This window comes from Erythranthe guttata, chromosome 4 (assembly GCF_056151865.1).
Source record: "Erythranthe guttata isolate IM_541 chromosome 4, IM_541, whole genome shotgun sequence".
Classification (NCBI taxonomy): domain Eukaryota; kingdom Viridiplantae; phylum Streptophyta; class Magnoliopsida; order Lamiales; family Phrymaceae; genus Erythranthe; species Erythranthe guttata.
This window is the reverse complement of record NC_142536.1, coordinates 18035956-18057305: the sequence shown is the minus strand read 5'-3', so window position 1 is coordinate 18057305 and position 21350 is coordinate 18035956. Positions and strand designations below refer to the sequence as shown.

The 21350-nt window shown below is 33.5% G+C and overlaps 7 protein-coding genes across 8 annotated transcripts in view; 3 read left to right on the top strand and 4 right to left on the bottom strand.

Moving 5' to 3' along the window:
* The window catches only part of LOC105949199 (NADH-ubiquinone oxidoreductase B8 subunit), a 96768-nt gene that overhangs the window by 65172 nt on the left and 10246 nt on the right, over positions 1–21350 (bottom strand). The gene's annotated exons all lie outside the window — the stretch shown is intronic.
* On the bottom strand, positions 435–1399 carry LOC148771319 (metallothionein-like protein 1). The gene is made up of 3 exons (XM_088817141.1): positions 1117–1399; positions 930–1001; positions 435–795 (listed from the first exon to the last, which is right to left on the bottom strand). Exons 1-3 carry the CDS (start codon positions 1167–1169, stop codon positions 702–704), a joined length of 219 nt encoding a protein of 72 aa, XP_088673267.1. The 5' UTR covers positions 1170–1399; the 3' UTR covers positions 435–701.
* On the top strand, positions 2722–3508 carry LOC105949175 (metallothionein-like protein 1). Its single transcript, NM_001425509.1, is given in 3 exon segments — positions 2722–2884; positions 2995–3066; positions 3179–3508. Coding segments are annotated over 3 exon segments (219 nt in total). The 5' UTR covers positions 2722–2831; the 3' UTR covers positions 3273–3508.
* Positions 5628–7633, top strand: LOC105949138 (Tetratricopeptide repeat (TPR)-like superfamily protein). Its single transcript, XM_012972416.2, has 2 exons — positions 5628–6029; positions 6278–7633. Exons 1-2 carry the CDS (start codon positions 5673–5675, stop codon positions 7529–7531), a joined length of 1611 nt encoding a protein of 536 aa, XP_012827870.2. The 5' UTR covers positions 5628–5672; the 3' UTR covers positions 7532–7633.
* On the bottom strand, positions 7800–10105 carry OEP16-1 (outer plastid envelope protein 16-1). 2 transcript variants are annotated; one of them, XM_012972417.2, is made up of 6 exons: positions 9705–10105; positions 9424–9475; positions 8992–9023; positions 8457–8490; positions 8301–8368; positions 7800–8082 (listed from the first exon to the last, which is right to left on the bottom strand). In XM_012972417.2, the coding sequence occupies exons 1-6, from the start codon at positions 9816–9818 to the stop codon at positions 7942–7944; spliced, it is 441 nt and encodes a 146-aa protein (XP_012827871.2). In that variant the 5' UTR covers positions 9819–10105; the 3' UTR covers positions 7800–7941. The 2 variants fall into 2 exon arrangements, with proteins under 2 accessions (XP_012827871.2, XP_088673283.1); XM_088817157.1 differs by having other exon boundaries at positions 8019–8194; positions 9705–10099.
* LOC105949178 (CAX-interacting protein 4) lies at positions 11175–12794 on the bottom strand. The gene is made up of 2 exons (XM_012972465.2): positions 12551–12794; positions 11175–12456 (listed from the first exon to the last, which is right to left on the bottom strand). The coding sequence occupies exon 2, from the start codon at positions 12432–12434 to the stop codon at positions 11469–11471; it is 966 nt and encodes a 321-aa protein (XP_012827919.2). The 5' UTR covers positions 12435–12456; positions 12551–12794; the 3' UTR covers positions 11175–11468.
* Positions 13253–13633, top strand: LOC105949055 (RING-H2 finger protein ATL33). Its single transcript, XM_088817591.1, has one exon. The coding sequence runs from the start codon at positions 13253–13255 to the stop codon at positions 13631–13633; it is 381 nt and encodes a 126-aa protein (XP_088673717.1).

Here is a 21350-nt window from a genome sequence, read left to right as displayed (position 1 = left end):
ATTTGGGAACAATATTTTTCATTATCAATTCCTAAAATTCCAATTCTGATATTTTGCAAAAAAAGTTTGGATCGAAGTTGGAGTTTATATATGTACATGAGATTCTGATTTTCGATAAGATTTTAATTTTTAAAATATATTTCTGAAAATTCTGGGGGTTTTTTCCAGAAAACTACAATATATTATTATGCATTTTATATTTTAGCTGACTAAAAATTGAAATCTTTCGAAATCCCTATTTCGATACGAAAATTTCGCATTTAGGAACGAGTTTATTCATTCCAATTTTCGATTTTTTTGGAACAAAATTTTAGTTAGATTTTAACTTCCAGGAAAAAAAATGATTTTTTCTTCTGAATGTTGTAATTTCGATCCGATCTGTCCGATTTTGCACTCCTAAATGTGAGTATAAAACATTAAAATGTGCAGCTGTATAAAGTAACAAGTACATATATATATTTTCACACAAAGTGTTACATACACTCCAACAGTAGTCCTTTACGGATACACCCAAGCCCCCGAAAAACCGTAACCATCGACACCATGAAAAAAGAAAAGCTTAACGAAATACTGAAAACGGATATTAGCCACAAATTCAGCACCTGAATCTGCTAATATTTGTCTTATTCGACTACAATATATTTTCATATCACACACGCGGTTACTATATTTTTCGGAGGGCCTTAACCATAGTTAATTCTTCAGCAGTTGCATGGATCGCAAGTGCAGCTCGATCCGCACTTGCACCCGTTGCCTCCTTCAGCACCAAAGCTTTTCTCCGATCCCTCAGCGTACCTATAAATATTATAAATTAAATAAAAATTTGTTTCATTTCCTTAACCGCAATTAAAAAATATATAAATAGTCCAATGTATTTTTTTTTAAATTAATCGTGTATATATATATATATATATATATATTATACGTACATCTTCGAAGGTGCAACTCCTACAATCATGGTAACAGTTGTGTTCATCTCCATATCGGGATACATCGAGCAGCTTCAAAATAACATCAAAAATAAAAATACAAATAGTAGAATTATTATTATTTTTTTTTACATTTCCTTCGATAAAATTAAATTTATACGAGAAAATAAATAAATAATAAAATTACCTGCAGTTGTCACCGCACTTGCAGCCGGAACCACATGAACATCCAGAAGACATTTTTCTTTGAGAATTTTTTTTAGGAGAATATTAAGAAATAGTTTGTAATTGATTTCGATTTATTGCAGCTCAAATGTTTTTGTTATACAAATATAGAGTAATTGTTGGCTCCTATTTATAATGTTTTCGACAACGAAAAGTTTACGTGTGTATCCACCCGAAATACTTTTCTTAATCGACAAGAAGATAATTTTATTACACAAACTAAATATATATATATATATATATATATATATATATATATATATATATATATATATATATATATATATATATATATGAATGTTTCACTAGAAGAAATGAATGATGCTTGTAAAATGCTATAAAAATTTGTATGTCAACTTCAGACACGCAAGCCATTAATTTTTAAATATTTATGTGTAGTTTTCAACTACTTGTATTTGTAGAAAATAAATAAAATAATAATAATTATAATAATAATAATAATGATAATAATAATGATAAATAAATAAATAATAATTGAGAGGGAGAGGCATGAAGCATGCTGGTGCACATAGGTAATCTGGATCCAATTATTTTGATGTTCTATTATATTGTGAGTTATTTTCTATGCATAATAATTTAAATTATCCTTGCAACCAAACATTGTTTGAAATTAGCAAGACAATGACTTTGAAAGTGATGTGCTGATGATTATCAATCTAATTATTTAATTAATTGATATGAATTGTTAATTAATTCATTTTTTTTATGCACTATGCTAATATAATACTAAATCTTGATGAGTTTGTATTTTTTTTTATCCTTGTTTCTTGTGACAATTGATAACATCCAAGCCTTGTACTAAGTTGTGTTAGTTAAGAAATACTTATGGTTCTTAATTAAGATTACGTTTATAGTATTTTTATATTGGAAAATTTAAATTTTGTCTTCGCCTAAGTTGAATTGGTATTTCAAATAGGTGCTGCTTGAAGTTGATTGATTATACCTTAAAAATGGGTTCACACGACAAAAAATGACAATGTTTGGATTCGTTTTGGGAGTTATTTTCATTTTATTTTGGGAAAATACGTTTTTTGGGAATAATTGGAAAATAAAAGTAATGTTCGTTTATAATTTGAGATGAGACAGAATATACTGTAGCGGTCAAATCATGTTCGAAGAAGTATTTAAAAAAATAAAGTGATATTTATTGTGTTTCATGTCTACAGGAGAGAGGAACTTTCGAATTTTTTTTCTTTTTCGAAAACCTAAACAAACACGAATTCGTTTCGAGAAATTACAACAAAACCAAACATTGCCTATGTCAACTGCAGCACAGCAAACTTCATGCCTTCTCCCTTCAATTATTTCCTAAGTCGAAAACGACACGAAAAATTGCTGACGAGTCCGAAAACGATGCACAGATTTTATAGATTTTAATTCAGAATCAACTTCTTCTGGTGAACCATTCATTTAATTTTGACTCTTCAAATAATTGTCTTGTCCATTGGAAAAATTGTTTAATGTATTAAAAAAAATAAAAAAAAGTTAAAATAAAAGAATGGTGAATACACACGCATCCTTTAATATCCACAACCTTATATAAATAGGAGCCAATAAGTAGTCTGTATTTGTATAACAAAAACATTTAGTTGCAATAAATCAAAATCAATTACAAAATATTTCTTAGTATTCTCCGAAAAAATATCTCAAGAAAAAATGTCTTCTGGATGTTCATGTGGTTCCGGCTGCAAGTGTGGCGACAACTGCAGGTAACTTATAAACGTCCAAATTAATCAATCTTCGATTATTATTTCAATTCCGTAAAACAATAATTTTATCGATTGTTACTAATTCTAATACGATACAATTTGTTACGCAGTTGTTCGATGTATCCCGATATGGAGACGAACACCACCGTCACCATGATCGAAGGGGTTGCGCCTCTGAAGATGTACGTGCACGTGCAATATATTATATATCATATCATATTACGATCACAATGAATTTATTTCAAGATTAATTAATTAAATGATCGAAACAATTTTTTTTTAAATCGTGTTTAGGTACTCTGAGGGATCGGAGAAGAGCTTCGGTGCTGAAGGAGGCAACGGATGCAAGTGCGGATCGAACTGCAAGTGCGATCCGTGCAACTGCTGAAGAACTAACCATGGTTAAGGCCCTCGGAAAACACGGTGCATGTGTGTGATGAAAATATTGTAGTAAAATGTAATAAAACAGCCATTTTTAGCAGATTCACATGTTTGTTGAATTTGTTTATTTGGCTATCTGTTTATGTGATTGTAAACTGTGTTTATTGTGTCAATGATTATGGTTCCGGGGTTATTTTAGTAATATCTTCCAAGCATAAATAAATAAATATATATATATACATAAGGCAAATGGCAAAAGGCCCATCACATGGGACTTAAATGCATTTTGGTCCACAAAAAAAAACAGTCTCTCACTTAAGCCCATCCCCATGTCTTTAGTCTAAAATACCCTCAATAATATAATTCTTATCAATTCCACCAATTATACTCTAACTTCCTTAATATTACACATTGACCCCGAATTTAAACAAATATATCACATTAACCCCCAAAACTTTTTTTTTTTTCAGAAAATAATTTTTTTTCTGAAATGTTTTTTTTCCGGCCAGATTCCGGCGTCGACCGCCGGAGACCGCCGGTCTCCGGCGTTGACTTTTTTTTTTTTTTTACTTTTTTTTTTCCAGAAATTTTTTTCCGGCCGGTCAACCACCGTTGACCACCAGTCTCCGGCGTTGACTTTTTTTTTTTTTTTTTTTTTGAATTGTTTTTCTTAGAAAAAAAATATTTTAATTAATATTACTGTCTTGGCTACTAAATTACTGTCTCAGACAGTAATATTACTGTTTGGGACAGTAATGTTATGAATATTATTTTTCCGAACAGTAATATTATTAATATTATTGTCTAAGACAGTTAAATTACTGTTGGAGACAGTAATTTAACATCCAACGCAGTAATATTAATTAAAATAATTTTTTTTAAGGAAAAAAAAAAGTCAATTAACAGTTAAATTACTGTCTCCGACAGTTAAATAACTGCCGGAGACAGTAATTTAGCAACAAATACAGTAATATTAATTAAAAATATTTTTTTTAAGAATAAAAAAGTCAATTAACAGTTAAATTACTGTCTCCGACAGTTAAATAACTGCCGGAGACAGTAATTTAGCAACGAATACAGTAATATTAATTAAAAATGTTTTTTTTAAGAATAAAAAAGTCAATTAACAGTTAAATTACTGTCTCCGACAGTTAAATAACTGTTGGAGACAGTAATTTAGCAACGAATACAGTAATATTAATTAAAATATTTTTGAAGAAAAAAAAAAAAAAAAGAGTCAATTAACAGTTAAATTACTGTCTCCGACAGTTAAATAACTGCCGGAGACAGTAATTTAGCAGCCAAGACAGTAATATTAATTAAAATATTTTTTTTAAGAAAAAAAAAAAAAAAAAAAAAAAAAAGTCAACGCCGGAGACCCGGCGGTCAACGGCAGTTGACCGGCTGGAAAAAAATTTCAGGAAAAAAAAAATTCAAAAAAAAAAAAAAAAAAAAAGGTAATGCCGGTCAATGGCGGCGACCGGCGGTCTCCGGTGGTGGCGGGTCAAAATTGGGGTCAAAATTGAAATTAGGGTTAAAATTGGTTAATTGATGAAATTGGGGTGTAAATCATGAAATTGGAGTTAAATTGGGTTTCAATGAATTGGAGGTAATTTTGGTATATATAAAAGGATTTTCCTTATTTGCAAATAAGTTTGAATGGGTTGAATTTATTTGAAAGACAAAAAAGTTGGATGTCCCTATTTTAATTAAGTGCCCTTGTCATGAGCCTATTTGGCATTACCCCATATATATATATATATATATATATATATATATATATATATATATATATATATATATATATATATATATATATATATATATTATAAGAAATCGTATACCAAACAAGATTTTAACGAGGTCCTTCGATATTAAACAAGATACATATTTTTTTATTTTTTTGTGTGTTTCAGCTATAAATTAGAAGTTTGTACTGCACCTAAGTTTGATTATGGGTTTTATAGAAATCAGAGTTTCTGCAAATTTTATATTTAATTCCAATTCCGGTATAAAAAAAACGAAATTAGAAAAATTGGATATCGAAATTTCGAGAATCTGATTGAAAAACATTGTTCCATATATCGCAAATTTTTAAATTGGAATCGGCGAAATCGGAATTTCATTCCAATTTCCAACCCTAGTGTTGGAATATGGTTTTGACAACCCGTTGCCACGAATAATTCGTCCGTTGACTACGAACTGGTTCGATCCGAGTCTGACCCTTCATAATTTAGTATAAAATAATGAAGTGCTTAAAAAAATTTAGCTAAAATTGAAATTAAAATTAAGACAATAATATGGTTAAATTTTGTTGAAAACAAACAAACAAAAAAAAAATAATAAAAAAATAAATAAACTGATAAAAAGAAATTCACTTCATTTTAGAATTCGTACCAACCGAAGTATGAGAGTCATCGCCTTTGTGCTTCGAGAACAGAACATCTTTGGAGCAATACGTCGAACACTTGGCATCACTTCTTTTTCCGCCCAAAATCTCCGCCCTGCTATCAGTTTTTGCACACGAACGCCATTAACAGCTGATGAATTCCCATCAGAAGCTTCATCGGAATCCGAAAAGGAATCAAAAGAAGGAGAAGAAGCAAAGAGTTTAAGCTGGAGAATTGAGAAATTACAGAGAGGTGAGTCCGTCGCCTCCGCCTTCCAGAGCTGGATGGGTGATGGCTTACCCGTCCACAGAGGCGATATCTTCCATTCTATCAACCGTTTGCGCAGGCTCAAATCCACCAAACGCGCCCTCGAGGTCAGATATCACTCCTATGCATACAACGTGTTTGATGAAATGCTTCACAGCAATAGTATAATCAAAAGAACTGTTTTTTTTAATCTCTCTTTCCATCTCAAACATTGAATTCTTATTGTTTAAATCCGATTAGGTTTGTGGGATAGTCTTTAGAAATTTAGAATTTCATCAGATACTAATGTTTTTTTTGTGTGTGTGTGTGTGTGTGTGTGAATTTAAAGATTTTTTTGTGAATTTTATTTTATCAGGTGATGGAATGGGTGATAAGGGAGAGACCTTACATGCCAAAAGAACTAGATTACTCCTACTTACTCGAGTTCACGATGAAGTTTCATGGGATCCCACAAGGCGAGTCACTCTTCTCTCGGATCCCAGTCGAGTTAAAAAACGAGCTTCTCTACAACAATCTTGTGCTCGGTTGCTTAGAGAAAGGATTAATAAGACTTTCATTGGCATACATGAAGAAAATGAGAGAACTACGATACCCGATATCGTACTTAGCCTTCAACCGCCTCATTATACTCCATTCCTCCCCCAGTCGAAAAAAGTCGATTCCGAAAATCTTGACTCAGATGAGAGCTGATAAAGTCGTTCCGCATGTATCCACGTATAACATCCTACTCAAGTTGGAATCCAATGATCACAGTATCGAAGGTCTGATAAAAGTTTTTGCTGATATGAAACGAGTCATGGTCGAACCGAACGAGATATCTTACTGCGTGTTGGCTGTTGCGCATGCTGTGGCGAGGTTGTACACTGCATGCGAGTCTTACATCGAGTGTATCAAAAAGTCGATGACGGGTGACAACTGGTCAACACTGGACATTCTTGTAATACTGTACGGGTGTTTGAGGAAGCATAAGGAACTAGAAAGCACATGGGGTGTAATTCAAGAACTACCTTACGTTAGAGGTAAGAGTTTTGTGCTGGCAATTGAAGCCTTTGGTAAAATTGGAAACTACAGTCGAGCAGAAGAGCTGTTTCTTGAAATGTCATCGAAAAGGGGAATTAAATCAACCGAGCAGTTCAATTCAATGATAGGGGTGTATTGCAATAACGGGTTGCTCACTAAAGCCACCGGGCTGTATAAGGACATGGAGAAAAATGGCTGCAAACCGAACGCGATTACGTTTCGCCACCTGGCACTTGGTTGTCTGAAAGCGGGGTTGGTGAAGGAAGCTATCAAAACCCTCGAATTAGGGCTTGGATTTTCGGTGAGCGAAAAGATTAGGAAATCAACACCGTGGTTAGAAACTACGCTCTCGATAATGGAGGTTTTCGCGGAAAAAGGTGATGTGGAAAATGTGGAGAAATTGTTTCGAGAATTGAAGAAGGCAAAGTATAGTAGGTACACTTTTGTGTACAATTCGTTTATTAAGGTTTATGTCAAGGCCAAGGTTTACGAGCCTAATCTTCTTACGAGGATGATTTTGGGAGGGTGTAGACCAGATTCCGAGACCTACAGCCTAATCAAACTCATAGAACAGTTCCGATTAGGGTAATTATTTCAGCCTATGATTAGAGATGTGTTCGAATTATGACCGGAATATTTATTTGTATCGATATTACAATTTTGAAGTGTAGAAATACAGTTTTGATACGAAGGGCCGTTTCTTCAATTTTTTCTTTTTATCTATCTTTTGACTCGAAATAATGTGATATTATCTTGTTTGGAACGAAAAATGAACTGCAGTAAATTTCGCTCCTAGTGAAACGACCGTTTCGGTTTTGAAGCAAAAACCTGCTCAAATGAATTCGACACGCCCAAAATAGTGCGAAATTTTCTTATTACTCCAAAATAGTGCATTGTATGCAAAAATATTACACGCAATGCTCATTGGCCGGATTTTTAATAAAATTAAAGCATATATAATATCGTTTTTATTTTATTTTTATTCGACGAGCGGTTGTTTCAGGTGAGATAATTGAGGAACTCGGAAGCAGTAGCAATAGCACCTCCGGCAATGGCATCCATTACAATCTTGTCTCTGTTTCTGTTACAAGCTGCCGATACAACCGCTCCGGTCAATGCGCCTCCAATCATTGCATTCTTCTGCAAAAACACGAGCCGAGTTAACTCACTTTTTTTTTTAAATGGCCTCATAATATGACCTACAATCGAACCATTCCCCACTCTGATACCACCCGAGTTGAGTTAACTCAAACTTGTGCATTAAAACGCAATTCAAGAATGGCAATTATTATTTATTACTGATACAAATAGCAACTATTTTTTTTGTATGTATATATATATATATATTTGGAAATTACCCAGTCTCTGGTTCCGCGGACTCTTTCTACTCCATACTCGAATCCAACATAAACTCCAGCTACTGTGCCTGCAAATGGTACAAAAGTTCGGATTTTTATATACGTGAAAGTTTCCGGTTGACTCACAAATGTCTCGTAAATAATGAGTTCACTCACCCCAATATGCGCCTTCTTTACACATTTTCTTGAGCTGCAAATAGCATAAATTCGTTATATTCATCGCCAATTATTTGAAGTTGCTATCGGTTATTGAACAAGTTAGCGTACAAAAATGTTTATACACAACAAAATTGGTCACTAGATTTGTCTTTACGCCCTTGGTAAAAAAAAAATTAGACAATCACCAACGATAGATACAATCGAAACTCGGGATAATAGTGCAGATACATACATAGACTAACTAGATTGCGGGATCTCGTATAGTTAACGTACTAAAAAAAAAGGAATCTTTTTACTTTCCGGGAATTTCATTACTATTTATTGCCTTCACAAAAATTATCAACCTCTTAAGAAGCAACGAAGTATTAAAGTAAGACTTAATCCTTACATGCGTGGACGAAAACAACAAGATTTATCCGACGGTGAAAAACGCAAACTTATTTTACAAGTGTTCATAGAATAAAAAAACTATTTGTGGAGAACTTATCGCCATCTCAGTAAATGGAAATAATAAACGAGATAAAGCACTCACCGATTTCTCAAAGTTGTTGCTCGAAATACTCCCTGCAATTATAAACCAATGTCAAGAAAATTGGAAAAATCAAATTCTAGTTTAAAACAGTTTCGACAGACCGAAATAATGGCACGGCAAGTGTGTTCATTGCACTTTGGCACGCGTAGAATTACAGATCCAAACTAAATTTACTTACTAATTTCAAGAAACATTAAAAACTAATAACCCAAAAACAAGAAGCTGCGAATGTCGGGAAATTAGATGCTTTTACACTGAGTGGATTTGAACCGTAGATCTACACACAATCACACACACACCCATGTGTATGTGTGCTTAGAGGGTAATTATTTAATCAAATCTACGGATCAAATCCACCTCAGGTGTAGCAGCATCTAACTCTCCCGGAGAATAGAATGCCAGCATGGAAAAACATGAGAAAGGAAAGTGAACCTCGTTTAACAACATCATATACTTCTTCTGCAACTACTTTTCCAGCAGCAACCTAACAACCAACAAATTGCATTTTAGTACATGTGTTATATCAAATTGCTAGAACAAACCCTGCCTTTTTTATTTTCTGTTTTTTTTTTATATATTAAATAAACCCCACTATTAACAAAACCTGATCACAATCAAAATAATCCATACAATTAAAACACACCCACAAAAAAAATATAATAAAAAAAAACAGAGAGAGAGAGAGAGAGAGAGAATGGGTGTGTTTATCTTACAGTGCCGATCTTCAAGAAACCATCAAGAGTAGCATTGAGAAAAGGGTTGCCCATATCAACAATCAAATCCACTCTCGGCGAAGAAAACCCACCGGCCAATGTACTGCGAGGCATCGTCGGATTCTTGATTATCTCTCTCTCCTCTCTCTCTCTCTAAAACTTGCAAAAACAATTATTTTTATTTTTGATTTCTCACTCAAAGGAAGAAGATCTACAAAAGCAGAAAACCCAGTATGGGGAGTGTATTTGCCGTTGTCCGTATTTAATAATTTCACTTTGGCATTTTGCTTACGTTTCGTTTTCTTACTTTATTTATTTTTTCCTATCGACAAGAAGCTCGTGCCTCGTGGCACACTGAGAAAGAAACACACTAGTGGGACTTGTTGGTTTGTTTGACGGTTAAAAGTGGAATTATTCAATATCTCTTTTTTTACCATCATTTTTTACTCCCTACATCCCAAGATATTTTCTATATTTTAACGCGGCCCTAGGGTTGAAAATCGGATGAATCGAATCGGAAAAAAAAAAATATCCATTTTTTAAAAAATCAAATACCACTTCGGGTTGCAATTCCAAAATTATCGCACTCGAACATATGCTCTAATTCCGGAAAAAATCGAAAATTTCATAAATTTTGGAAAAACTACAATTTGAACTATTTGTGAAAATACAATTATGATAGTGAAATGTGTTAATTTGATTATTCTTTCTCGAGGGTTTTGATCATTTCTGAGTTGATAAATAATAATTGATATTATCTTGTTCCATTTGGGAACCATTTCATTTCTCTGTCTTTTTTTTTTTTTTTTGAGTCTGGAAAACATTACCAAAACTGATTGCAACAATGGGAAAATGACTCCATTAAAATACAAATAAAATATTTCAAATTCATACTAATTTTTATTCTTTAATAGTACTTTCAGTCTATCTAATAATAGTATAAACATCTCCTATCAATCTACAAATCAAAATACAAATAAATATCAATCAATCTTCCCAAGATACCTCAACATCCAAAAACAATATAAAAATTGATTCCTAAAAGCTTTCCAACCGCAATATTTAACACAGTAAAGCTATAACCGAGTTAAATAAAACAACAAGTAAAGGGTTATCGATCGGAAAACGGGAACTTCGAAATCAAACAAGCGTAAAAAAATCGAATGAAATGCCGATGGAAACATGGAACATTTGCAGGCAAATTAGCTCTTGGCTATCCTCTTCTTTAGATTATACAACCATCATAATGTTATATATAAAATTGAAAAAATGAAGCGAAAAAGATGATTATCTTCTAATTACATATATACAACAAACGTAAAAATCACTCTCGTTCCAAAAGAAACGGAAGATATGCACGCAGATTCGATGAATAGCAAAGAACAAGATGTAAGTAACACATCTACAGGGTCAAAGCATGAAAGGCTATGGAAGTATTCAAAGCAACAATATATAATTGGAAGGTTGAAATTTTGAATAAAAATCTAATAACCCGATTTATTTCATGATGCAATCAAACAAGATTAATCGCTCACTTCGATAGTCATAATATAGATAGTATTCGACAAATAGATCAGAGTTCATACAACCAGAAGAACAAGAAAATACAATCGAACAAAGACAGCAAACCACAACGCAGATTTTCGTCAAGATAATTTGTTTTCCAACAGATTCAAGATTTCACATAGACGAAAAACGTAAACAGCACACACAACTTAGAGCAACCATGAAAAACAAAGGACATTATTCACCTACCACAAAAAGCTAGTCCTCTCTACGGCGATGATGTTTTTTACGGCTGTTCCTCTCGGACCGCTTCTTGTCCCTTCCCACTCGTGGACCGTCGGAGCCGCTACCATCGGAACCAGAGGCTGAGCGTTGCCTCCTGCTCCTCCGCTTATTACGCCGCCTGTTAGCAGAATCATCCGATGAATCATCATCTGAGTGGCGGTGGCTCCTTCTCCGTCTCTTCTCCTCCTTCCTACCCTTGCTCCTCCTTCGGCCGCTTTCTTCCTCCGACGAATCATCCTCGTCCCTTCTCCTCCCTTTCTCTCTCCTCCTCTTTCTTCTTCCTTCATCCTCGGACTCGCTTTTCTCTCTCTTCAACGCACTCCTCTTCTTCTTCGACCTCAACTTCTCCCTCTTTCTACGATCCCCCTCGTCCGACGACCCATCGCTATCCTTCCCTTTGGTACTCCTACCACTAACCCTTTTCCCCATTTTTTTCTTTATTGCCCTCTCTATCTCCGAATCGTAATCGGAATCGGAGCTTTCGCTCTCGGAATCACTACTCTCATCGCTCTCCACCAGGCCCTTCTCTTTCGATTTCACTCTCTCCCCTTTCAACTTCTCCAAACCAGAAAAAACCCCAGCTTGGGGGTCCCTCCCTTCTTCTTCCTTGGCGCTCAGAAAATTCCTGCACTGAAACGTCAAATGGCCGACACGCCCGCACTTCTTGCAGCAGCCACGCGCCTCGTCGGCGTTGGATCCGGTGACGCGCGCGAGTGCTAGCAAACCCTGGAAACTGGCGTACGCGTTTTCAGACGCGTCGGGCTCGGATTCGGGGGCGGCGGAGCTCTTCTGGGAAGATCTGTCCTTTTTCTCCTCCTTGTTCGGCGCGTACGGATCGTAACCGATTGCGCTCTGCCATATGCCGTGGGTCTGTAGGGCGGCGCTGCTGTGCACACGGTTGTTCGCTGGCATGCGAACCCTCCCCGCGGTGGCCGGCATGATGATTAACTAGTGAATACGCCTGCGTGGAATTAGAAAATTAGGAATCTTGACGAATTGAAACTCGAATTTAGGGTTTGAACCTCACAAATATGAAAACGGAGATGAAAATTCACCAAATTAGGGTTCTTGATAGGGGATTTAGGTCGACCGGATTTAAAAACGGGTAATTTGAAACAGAAATTGAATTCAATCTTTGATTAATTCAAAGAAAATAGAGAAAGCCCCAAATCTCTGAAACTTCCGCTTCTGCAATTCGATCGAAGGTGATGAATGCTTCAGAGAAATGGATGATGATTGATGAAAGAGAGGTTATTTTAGTACTCGGGAATTTAAAGAAAAATAGAACAATACGGCGCCGTTTTACGTAGTTTGTTTGTATGTATACATAATTACATATAATCGGACTTTTGCACAGTAAAACAAAATAAAATTACTAAAACAGCCCAAACTATTTTAAAGGCCCATTGGGCCTACATAAAATATTTATACATCAGTAAAAATTATTTCGGTCCTTAATATTTGAACCCATAAAAGATAAAGGACTAAAATCGCAATTATTTAGATAAATATTATTATTTATTAATGATAGAGAAGAAAGAGGAATCTAATTGTATAATTCTCCATATCTCTACTTCTAAGTCTTCTGCTCAGTTTGGAATTCTTTGTTTTTTTTTTTTTTTTATTTACTAATATATTTATTAATATAATAGATAACCCTCCTCTTGGATTGTGGTTCAAATTAATTCAAGGGCAAATCAAATTAATTTAATTTAGTTTCCATCAAATTTGATCAAGAAAACGCCTTATGGTTGATCATGTCCTTTGATTTAGTAGTAATCGTGATCGTGATTATCACCGGAGCACTAGTTTTCGTATTTGAATTGCATATAGCGTGGAAGAATAGAGTGCTACTCGGAACGGATGGCGATGTGGAGTTGCCGGAAATAGCACGACCACCACCACCGGTGCAGGCGGCGACGGGGCGGCTCACTGTCGGCGATGAAGTAGTTTTCGACACTTTTAATCAAGAAAGAGCGGAGGAAGAGGGCGGCGGATGTGCAATATGTTTGGTGGAATATAAAGACGGCGAAACCCTAGCGACGATCACCGTTTGCAAACATAGGTATCATGTATTTTGTATTAGGGCATGGTTGAAGGACCACGACACGTGTCCACTTTGTAGAACTCAGGTTTGAAAGTACGTAATTTTGTTTTTTCTTCTAAAAATCCGGGAAAACAAAATTCGGTATCTTTCGGAATTCAAAATGAAAATTCGATGTTTCGAAATCAGAGATTTTTTTATGGGAAATGTTCGGAATTCAAAATTTTCATTTTCATTTTAGCCCCTATATTTTGTTTAACTGGTATAAAAAGTCCTCAATTTCAGCCAACAACTCTATTATGGTTACCGAAGTACGTGTTGGATTTAGGGGTGTTGAGATTTGCCCCTAAATATTTTTGTGAGTAAAATACTTTTGAAGTGCAAATTCAAAATTTTTGAGATAAACATTGATAGTGATAGTGTTGACCATGATCAAATGAATATGATTTTGATTAATTTCATTAATGCTAGTATTTCACTCGTGCGATGTGGGAAAAGTATTCACATGAATTTTGAACTCTTTAATGCAATATAATTTAATTTCAGAAAATAAAAAGAAAAAATTTAGAAAAATAATTACAAATAGGCTATCGGGTTTTATAGGTTCCCTTAATGTTTATTACTTTTATATATAAGATTGGGCACACTGTATTTACCTAATTATTAAAAAAACTCATCGGTCTAGTTTATTTTAATTAGTAAAATCCCCTCTACAATTGAAAAAATTCAAAACAAACAAACAAACCAATAAAAAAAAAGGCTTAATCGCACTTTGCACTCTAGAAATATAGTTTTTGTCATTTTGGACTCTTGAATTTTTTTTTAAAGTACCTTGCACCATCGAAACACAATGAATCATATATAATGCACTCCGAATAAATTTTTAAAGCTAATGAAGGTAGTTTAATGTTTTTATGGTATTTTTTAGGATGCGAAATGTCAATTTGTTTTATTGATCAATCTTTTCGAAACTACAAAGTGCAAAAATAAAAATACAACGCATCAACATATTAAAATAAAAAAACACAAAAAACAAATTCACAAAAAACAAAAAGAACAAAAAAATATCATTCAGCTGTTCAGGTATCAAGTTATTTAAAACTTATATTTTCCTCCAAAGATTTCTACCAAATATTTTCGCAAAATTATGGAATTATTTTTAGTGAGGTTTTTCTTGAGTAATTCTTTGTGATTTATTTTTCCACATTACACTCGAAGTTATGTCTGGGTGGAAGAAAATAATTGAGTTTGTTATTTTGCACCCTGAAAATTAAAAAAAAAATGAAATTATCCTCATCAAGTTTTAAATATTCAATTCACGGTGCATTGTGAATGAATTATTGTATTTCAAGGGTTCAAAGTGCTATTATTTTTTTTCAATGGTGCAAAGCGTCAAAAAGCCACATTTCAAGGGTACAAAGTGGGATTAAGCCCATAAAAAATAAAATTTGAAAAAAAAGGAAAAGAAAAAGAACTCATCAACTAGGAATTTACGGGCTAACAAAACATAATGTGTGGTGATTTATGTTAATTGAAATAGCAAAAGGACTTTTATAGCAAATTAAAATAACACGAGGAGGATTTTGCAATTACGTCTTAATGATTTTCACTCCATATACAAATCCTCCTCTTGAATCTTAATTATTACTAATCTTCTAGTCAGATTGTAATTCTATTTCGAACAAATTAAATAGGATTTTCTATATAATAAACCCTCCTCTTGGATTAATGAAGTCCAAATTAATTTAGGGTAAAATCAAAATAAGATCTAATATATTATTCTTCCGTTAACTAAATTTTCCATCAAATTTCAAGAAAAAGCCTTAATAGATCAATTGATCATGATGATTTTTGTAGTAATCATGTTAATATTTGTTATAATAATGATGATAGGTGAATTGATTATAGTATGGACGAGATGGCGAAGCGAGGTTGCTGTGCAGTTGCGGCCGGTAGTAGCGCCAGCTCAGGTGTCGGTCGTAGCGCTAGCACATCCACTGCCAGCTCAGGCGTCGACGGAGCGGCTCGCGGGCGGCGATGAAATAGTTTTCGACACTTTTATTCAAGAGAAGGCACATGAAGAAGGCGGATGTGCAATCTGTTTGGCGGAGTACGAAGACGGCGGCGAAACCCTAGCGACGATTACGATTTGCAAGCACATGTATCATGAATTTTGTATTAGGGCATGGTTGAAGGACCATGACACGTGTCCGCTTTGTAGAACTCAAGTTTGAGTATATTGGATATTGCAATAGTAATTTATTTTATTTTCAGGTATAAATTAAATAGTATATACAATTAATGCAACTCCATGTAAATAGTCTGAATACTGATTATTAATTGTAGTGGTAAGTTAATCTATATTCTATTATTTTTTAAATTTTTTTTTTTTTTTTTTTTCAGAATTAAAAGTCGTTTTTGTTTAAAGTTCTTACTATTGAAAATAAGATTGTTGACACTTTTTAGTATCTGAATTTTGATTATGGGTGATTTCTAATCTACGACAGATTAGTAAATCGAGTTTGACAGTTTTGACGAGCTAGAGTTCGAAAATATGTACTAATATCCATGCATGATGCATGTTGTATGAAAGGTAGAAGCAGAGCCGGTCCTGCAAAAATTGGGGCCCTAAGCGAGCTTCAACAAAAGTAGATTTTTTTTCCCTTATATGTATTACCTTTTTTTTTTTGTTAATACTTATTTTTCGATTTTTTTTAAATTAATGCCTTATTGAGCTACTAAAAGTTTACTAATCTATTAAAAATACATAAATATTAAAAAGCAATAAACTTTGTGAATTTTTTTGATAACACAATAAAAAGATTAAAATATATACTTATATTAGAGATAATAGGGCTAAAACGCATAAATCATATCAATAAAATATTACTATAATATCAATCATTTAGCATTTTTTGAAGTAAAATATATAACCAACAAAATCATTATTATATATAATTTAATAAATAATAACGAAAGCTTGCTTTTTTTTATTGAAATTACCAACAGCCTTATCTCAAAAAACAACAAAGTACCACAATCAATTTTAGTGTAAGAATAATATAAAATATATCTAAATATATATAATTAAAATATTTATTTTTTGGGGCCCCTTGGGATGGGGGCCCAAAGCACTTGCTTGTGTGGCTTACCATCAGGGCCGGCCCTGGGTAGAAGATTGATTCATAATAAAATTTATTTAAGTTTATGTAAAATAAACTCAAAAGTAGTATATTTATTAGAATTATTATTTCAGTCAACAAACTTGTTTTATAAAAGTAAAATTATAATCCTACATATATTCCAGTCACAATCCAAAAATAAATAAATAAATTGGAGGTCAACATTCAACAATGAAGGGTGAATTGTGGGTAAACTTATTAGGGTTTCAAGATTTAGAATTGTGTGCGTTAAAAGGATCGGACTTAAATTAATTTTTGTTTTTGTTAAAAAGAATAATTCATTACGCAACAAAAAAAAAATTAAAGTTTTTGTTCTTGAATCTTAATTATTACTAATCTTCTAGTCAGATTGGAATTCTATTTCGAATAAAATTAAATAGGATTTTCTATATAATAAACCCTCCTCTTGGAATAATGTAATCCAAATTAGTTCAGGGAAAAATCAAAATACCATCTAATTTATTATTCTTCCATTAATTAAAGTTTCCATCAAATTTGAAGAAAAAAAGGCTTAATTGATTGTCGATCATGGAATTTGGCATAGTACTCGTGTTAATAATTGTTTTAGGAGCATTAGTGTTGTATTTATTATGGAGGATCAAGCGAAGCGAGGATGCTATGCAGTTACCGGTGGTAGCGCCAGCACAACCACCGCCAACTCAGGCGGCGACGACGAAGCGGCTCGCAGGCGGCGATGAAATAGTTTTCGACACTTTTATTCAAGAAAAGGCAAAGGAAGAAGGCGGATGTGCGATCTGTTTGGTGGAGTACGAAGACGGCGAAACCCTAGCGGCGATTACCACTTGCAAGCATAGGTATCATGTGTTTTGTATTGGCGCATGGTTGAAGGACCACGACACGTGTCCGCTTTGTAGAACTCAAGTTTGAATATATTGGATATTGTAATAGTAATTTATTTTATTTTGAGGTATAAATTAAATAGTATATACAATGCAACTTCATGTAACGTAGTAACATGTATATGGATATGTATGCACATTCTTTGATTTTAATTTTCTTGTAAATAATTATTTATTTTTCATTGTTATATTTTGATCACATATAGTTATGGCGATCATAAGATATTGATAAAAAAATATTTGGGAATATATGTTAGAAAATCGGAGGGTATCAGTTTGTTCGCTCGTTTTTTAATTCGGCAATCAATAGAATCATATATGAATTCTTATGCTATAAAAAATATGCTGTAAACTAATAAATCCAACTTATTAATTGATCATCTTTCACCAAAAGATTCCAGAATCTTGAGTTGTCCTTATATAGTAGATTAAACTTAATCGACTACTGCACGTAATCGATTAACCTTAATCCACTACGGCACATGATAGATTAACATGCGCGAACTTCATCAGCCCGCGTCGTTCTCCGCTCAAAAACCTTAGATTTACCACCATTACTCCACCACTAGCTAGCCTTGTTAACACCACTCGCCCTACACCAGGGGCGGATTTAGGGGGTGGCCAAGTATGCCATGGACCACCCCAAAAAATAAAAAGAAGTTTGCCCTTTTGGTAAAGATCTCTAATTTGTTAGATGAGGTCATGTGTTCGACTCCATTTTGGTACAAAAATTTGTTTATTTTTTTTGTCTCAATTTCTTTTCAGCCCCTCTCCCATAAACACATTATATTATATATATATATTACTATTTAGTCCACCCAAAATTCAAAATATACAAAAAAAGTCCTAACTTTTTTATTTTTTTTAGCCCCTCCCCCAAAAACACATTATATTATATCTATATTATAATTTAGTCCATCCAAAATTCCAATGTTTATTTTTTTGTCTCAATTTCTTTTGAGCTCCTCTTCCATAAACACATTATATTATATATATGGGGTTATTAGCAATACACCCCTCTTATTGATAAAAACTAGTGATATGTCCATACCATAATTCTTCCTTTGTGAAAACCCCCTAGAATATTTAATTCCCATCTTACCCCTCTAGTAGCATCTCACGTTTATTTTTTATATTTATATATTATTTTCAAAATCCCTATCAATGAGGCACCTAATCCCAGTAATTAGGCTTAATTATATACTTTCCCTAATTAAATTGTTCCTACTATAATTTATCTCAATTATTCCTTTTTTTCTCTCTTTCCATAACAACAATTTAATTCCTAAAAATCTGCTTCCAAATTCTTAAAAAATTGCTACCAAATCAAAAAAAAAAAAAATCGGATTTTAATTTTTTTATTTTTTGATTTTTATATTATTTTTGAACTTTATTTAGTCATTTTTTATTTATTTTTATTTTTAATATTTTTTAATAAAAATATTATTTTAATTTTTTTTGTAAAATTTTTTTAAACAAAAAATTTAAATTTTTTTCTCAACATGTTTGCAACGTTGAATATGACTATGGTTGAATATGACTATATGTGACTATAAACTGTAGTCATATTCTTCATTTATATTGTCTTTTTTTACATTTTGAACTTACGAATTCCGATTATATGGCATAGTCATGTTAACCAAATCATATAAAACAACGAAGATTCCCTATTATTTACGAAAACAATTCAATCAACATCCACACAAAAAATCACAATTTGAAATCTTGTTATTAGAAGTCAACTTGAAAACGAGAAGATAGAACATATTCAACAATAGTCATATTCGAATAGGACTACACTCATATTCGAAAAATACATAAATATGACTATAGTCATATTTGAATATAACTATAGTCATGTTACTACTGATGTTCAGATCTAGAAAAAAAATCGAAAAACATAAATAAAGATAGAAAAATAACAAGAGAGAGGGATGGGAGTCGACGAGGTCTCCATACACAAAATCACCCTGGCATATCTACACCCCAAACGACCGTCCATACTTCAACACAATTATCAAGGTTGACGACATGATGTGCAGCACTACAAAAAAACATGAGAATGTGACTACTATGTGAATAATTCTGCTGAATGAATCTGCACTATTCTATAAATGCACCTTAAAATAAAATTACGCGAATTCAATCGAGCCACAACAAACACATTGAAACTTACACTAACATATCAAGTAACGCAAAAAAAAAATACAATTCGAATAACTAAATACATAAATACGAGTATAGTCATATTCGAATATGACTATAGTCATGTTGCTGCAATTGCATTCTCATGCTCAAACTGCATCTTAAAAAAAAAAAATTGACTGATGAACAACAATTGGAATATTAAAATCAAACACAAATGACCACAACAAATTTTAAATGGAAAATCTCTAAAAGTGAAGACTAAAAAATGAAAAACAATCTCACCAAATTGTGATACTTTCACAATTTATATCCAGAGCTAGGGGGCACCAAATTCAATCTCCTCCGTACAGTATATAAAACTATATACTCCAAATACTCTATCCAAATTTCGGCCACATCCTACGGTTCAATTGCACGAAAAACGCGTCCAATCTAGCTGCCCTGAATTATTAAGTAACAAAAACAGCAGCGAGTTTTAATATTTGATCTATATTTAGAGAAGTCTGATTCCAATCTCCACCGGTCATAAGCTATATTGATGTGTTACGAGTCCTGTATAAAAATATCAAACCAATCCGACGGTTAGATCTTCCGATCTGGCCTCTGTACGAAAACTGTTGCATCTCAAAAACTTGATTTTTCTCCTATTTTTTCCTCCGCTCTTCAGAAGGAGAATCGAAACCCGGCGTCGGCGCCGTGTGCGGCTGAGTGGTCTCCGTTGGCGAGTGATGGAGGATTATGGGTCTGAAGAAAAAAAAAAAAAAAAAAAAAAGAGAAAGAGAGAAGTTGCGTGAGTGAGAAAGAGAGAGAATGAAAGAGAGATATATGGAGAGAATTAATGTAATCCTACAATCACGTGAGACGGTTATAGAAAATAAATATTGCAATTATTTTAAAAACTACTGCTAAGGGTAGTTTCGTCTTATCACAATTGTTGAGGGGGGTTTCACTAATTAAGATTGGACTTTGGGTGTGGGCAAAAGTCTTAAAAGTCAAATGGGTTTAACGCATAATATTTATGGTTTGAGGGGGGTTTTGCATATTTCCCCTATACATATATATATATATATATATATATATATATATATATATATATATATATATATATATATATATATATATATATATATATATATATATATATATATTACTATTTAGTCCACCCAAAATTCAAAATATACAAAAAAAGTCCTAAATATTTTCTTCTCCTAATTTATCCAAAAAAAAAAGGTTCAATATTTCTTCCTTTCTTCTAATTTATCCAACAAAAAAAAGTTCAAATTTTTTTTCCGGGGGCGCTGCCCCCGAACCCCCAAAAATTTATCCCACTGTACAGTAAAATCCTGCACTCGCCACAGCCGGCATACCCTGAATTTTCATCCTGGATCCGCCACTGCCCTACACTTGCACCACCATCAATGCCACCACCACCGTACCAACACCTCTTCCAAAATATCCACCTCCACCTAGACCACCGCCTACGCTGCCGCCAAACCCTTCAACTATACCCAAATCACCACCCTGCATCAGCGAGTGAGAAACGCCGCCGTTGTCCATTGTGCGCCGCTCCGCCACCGTTTTCGTCCGCGTCTCACATCATGGATCTGCCGTTCCCGTTGTA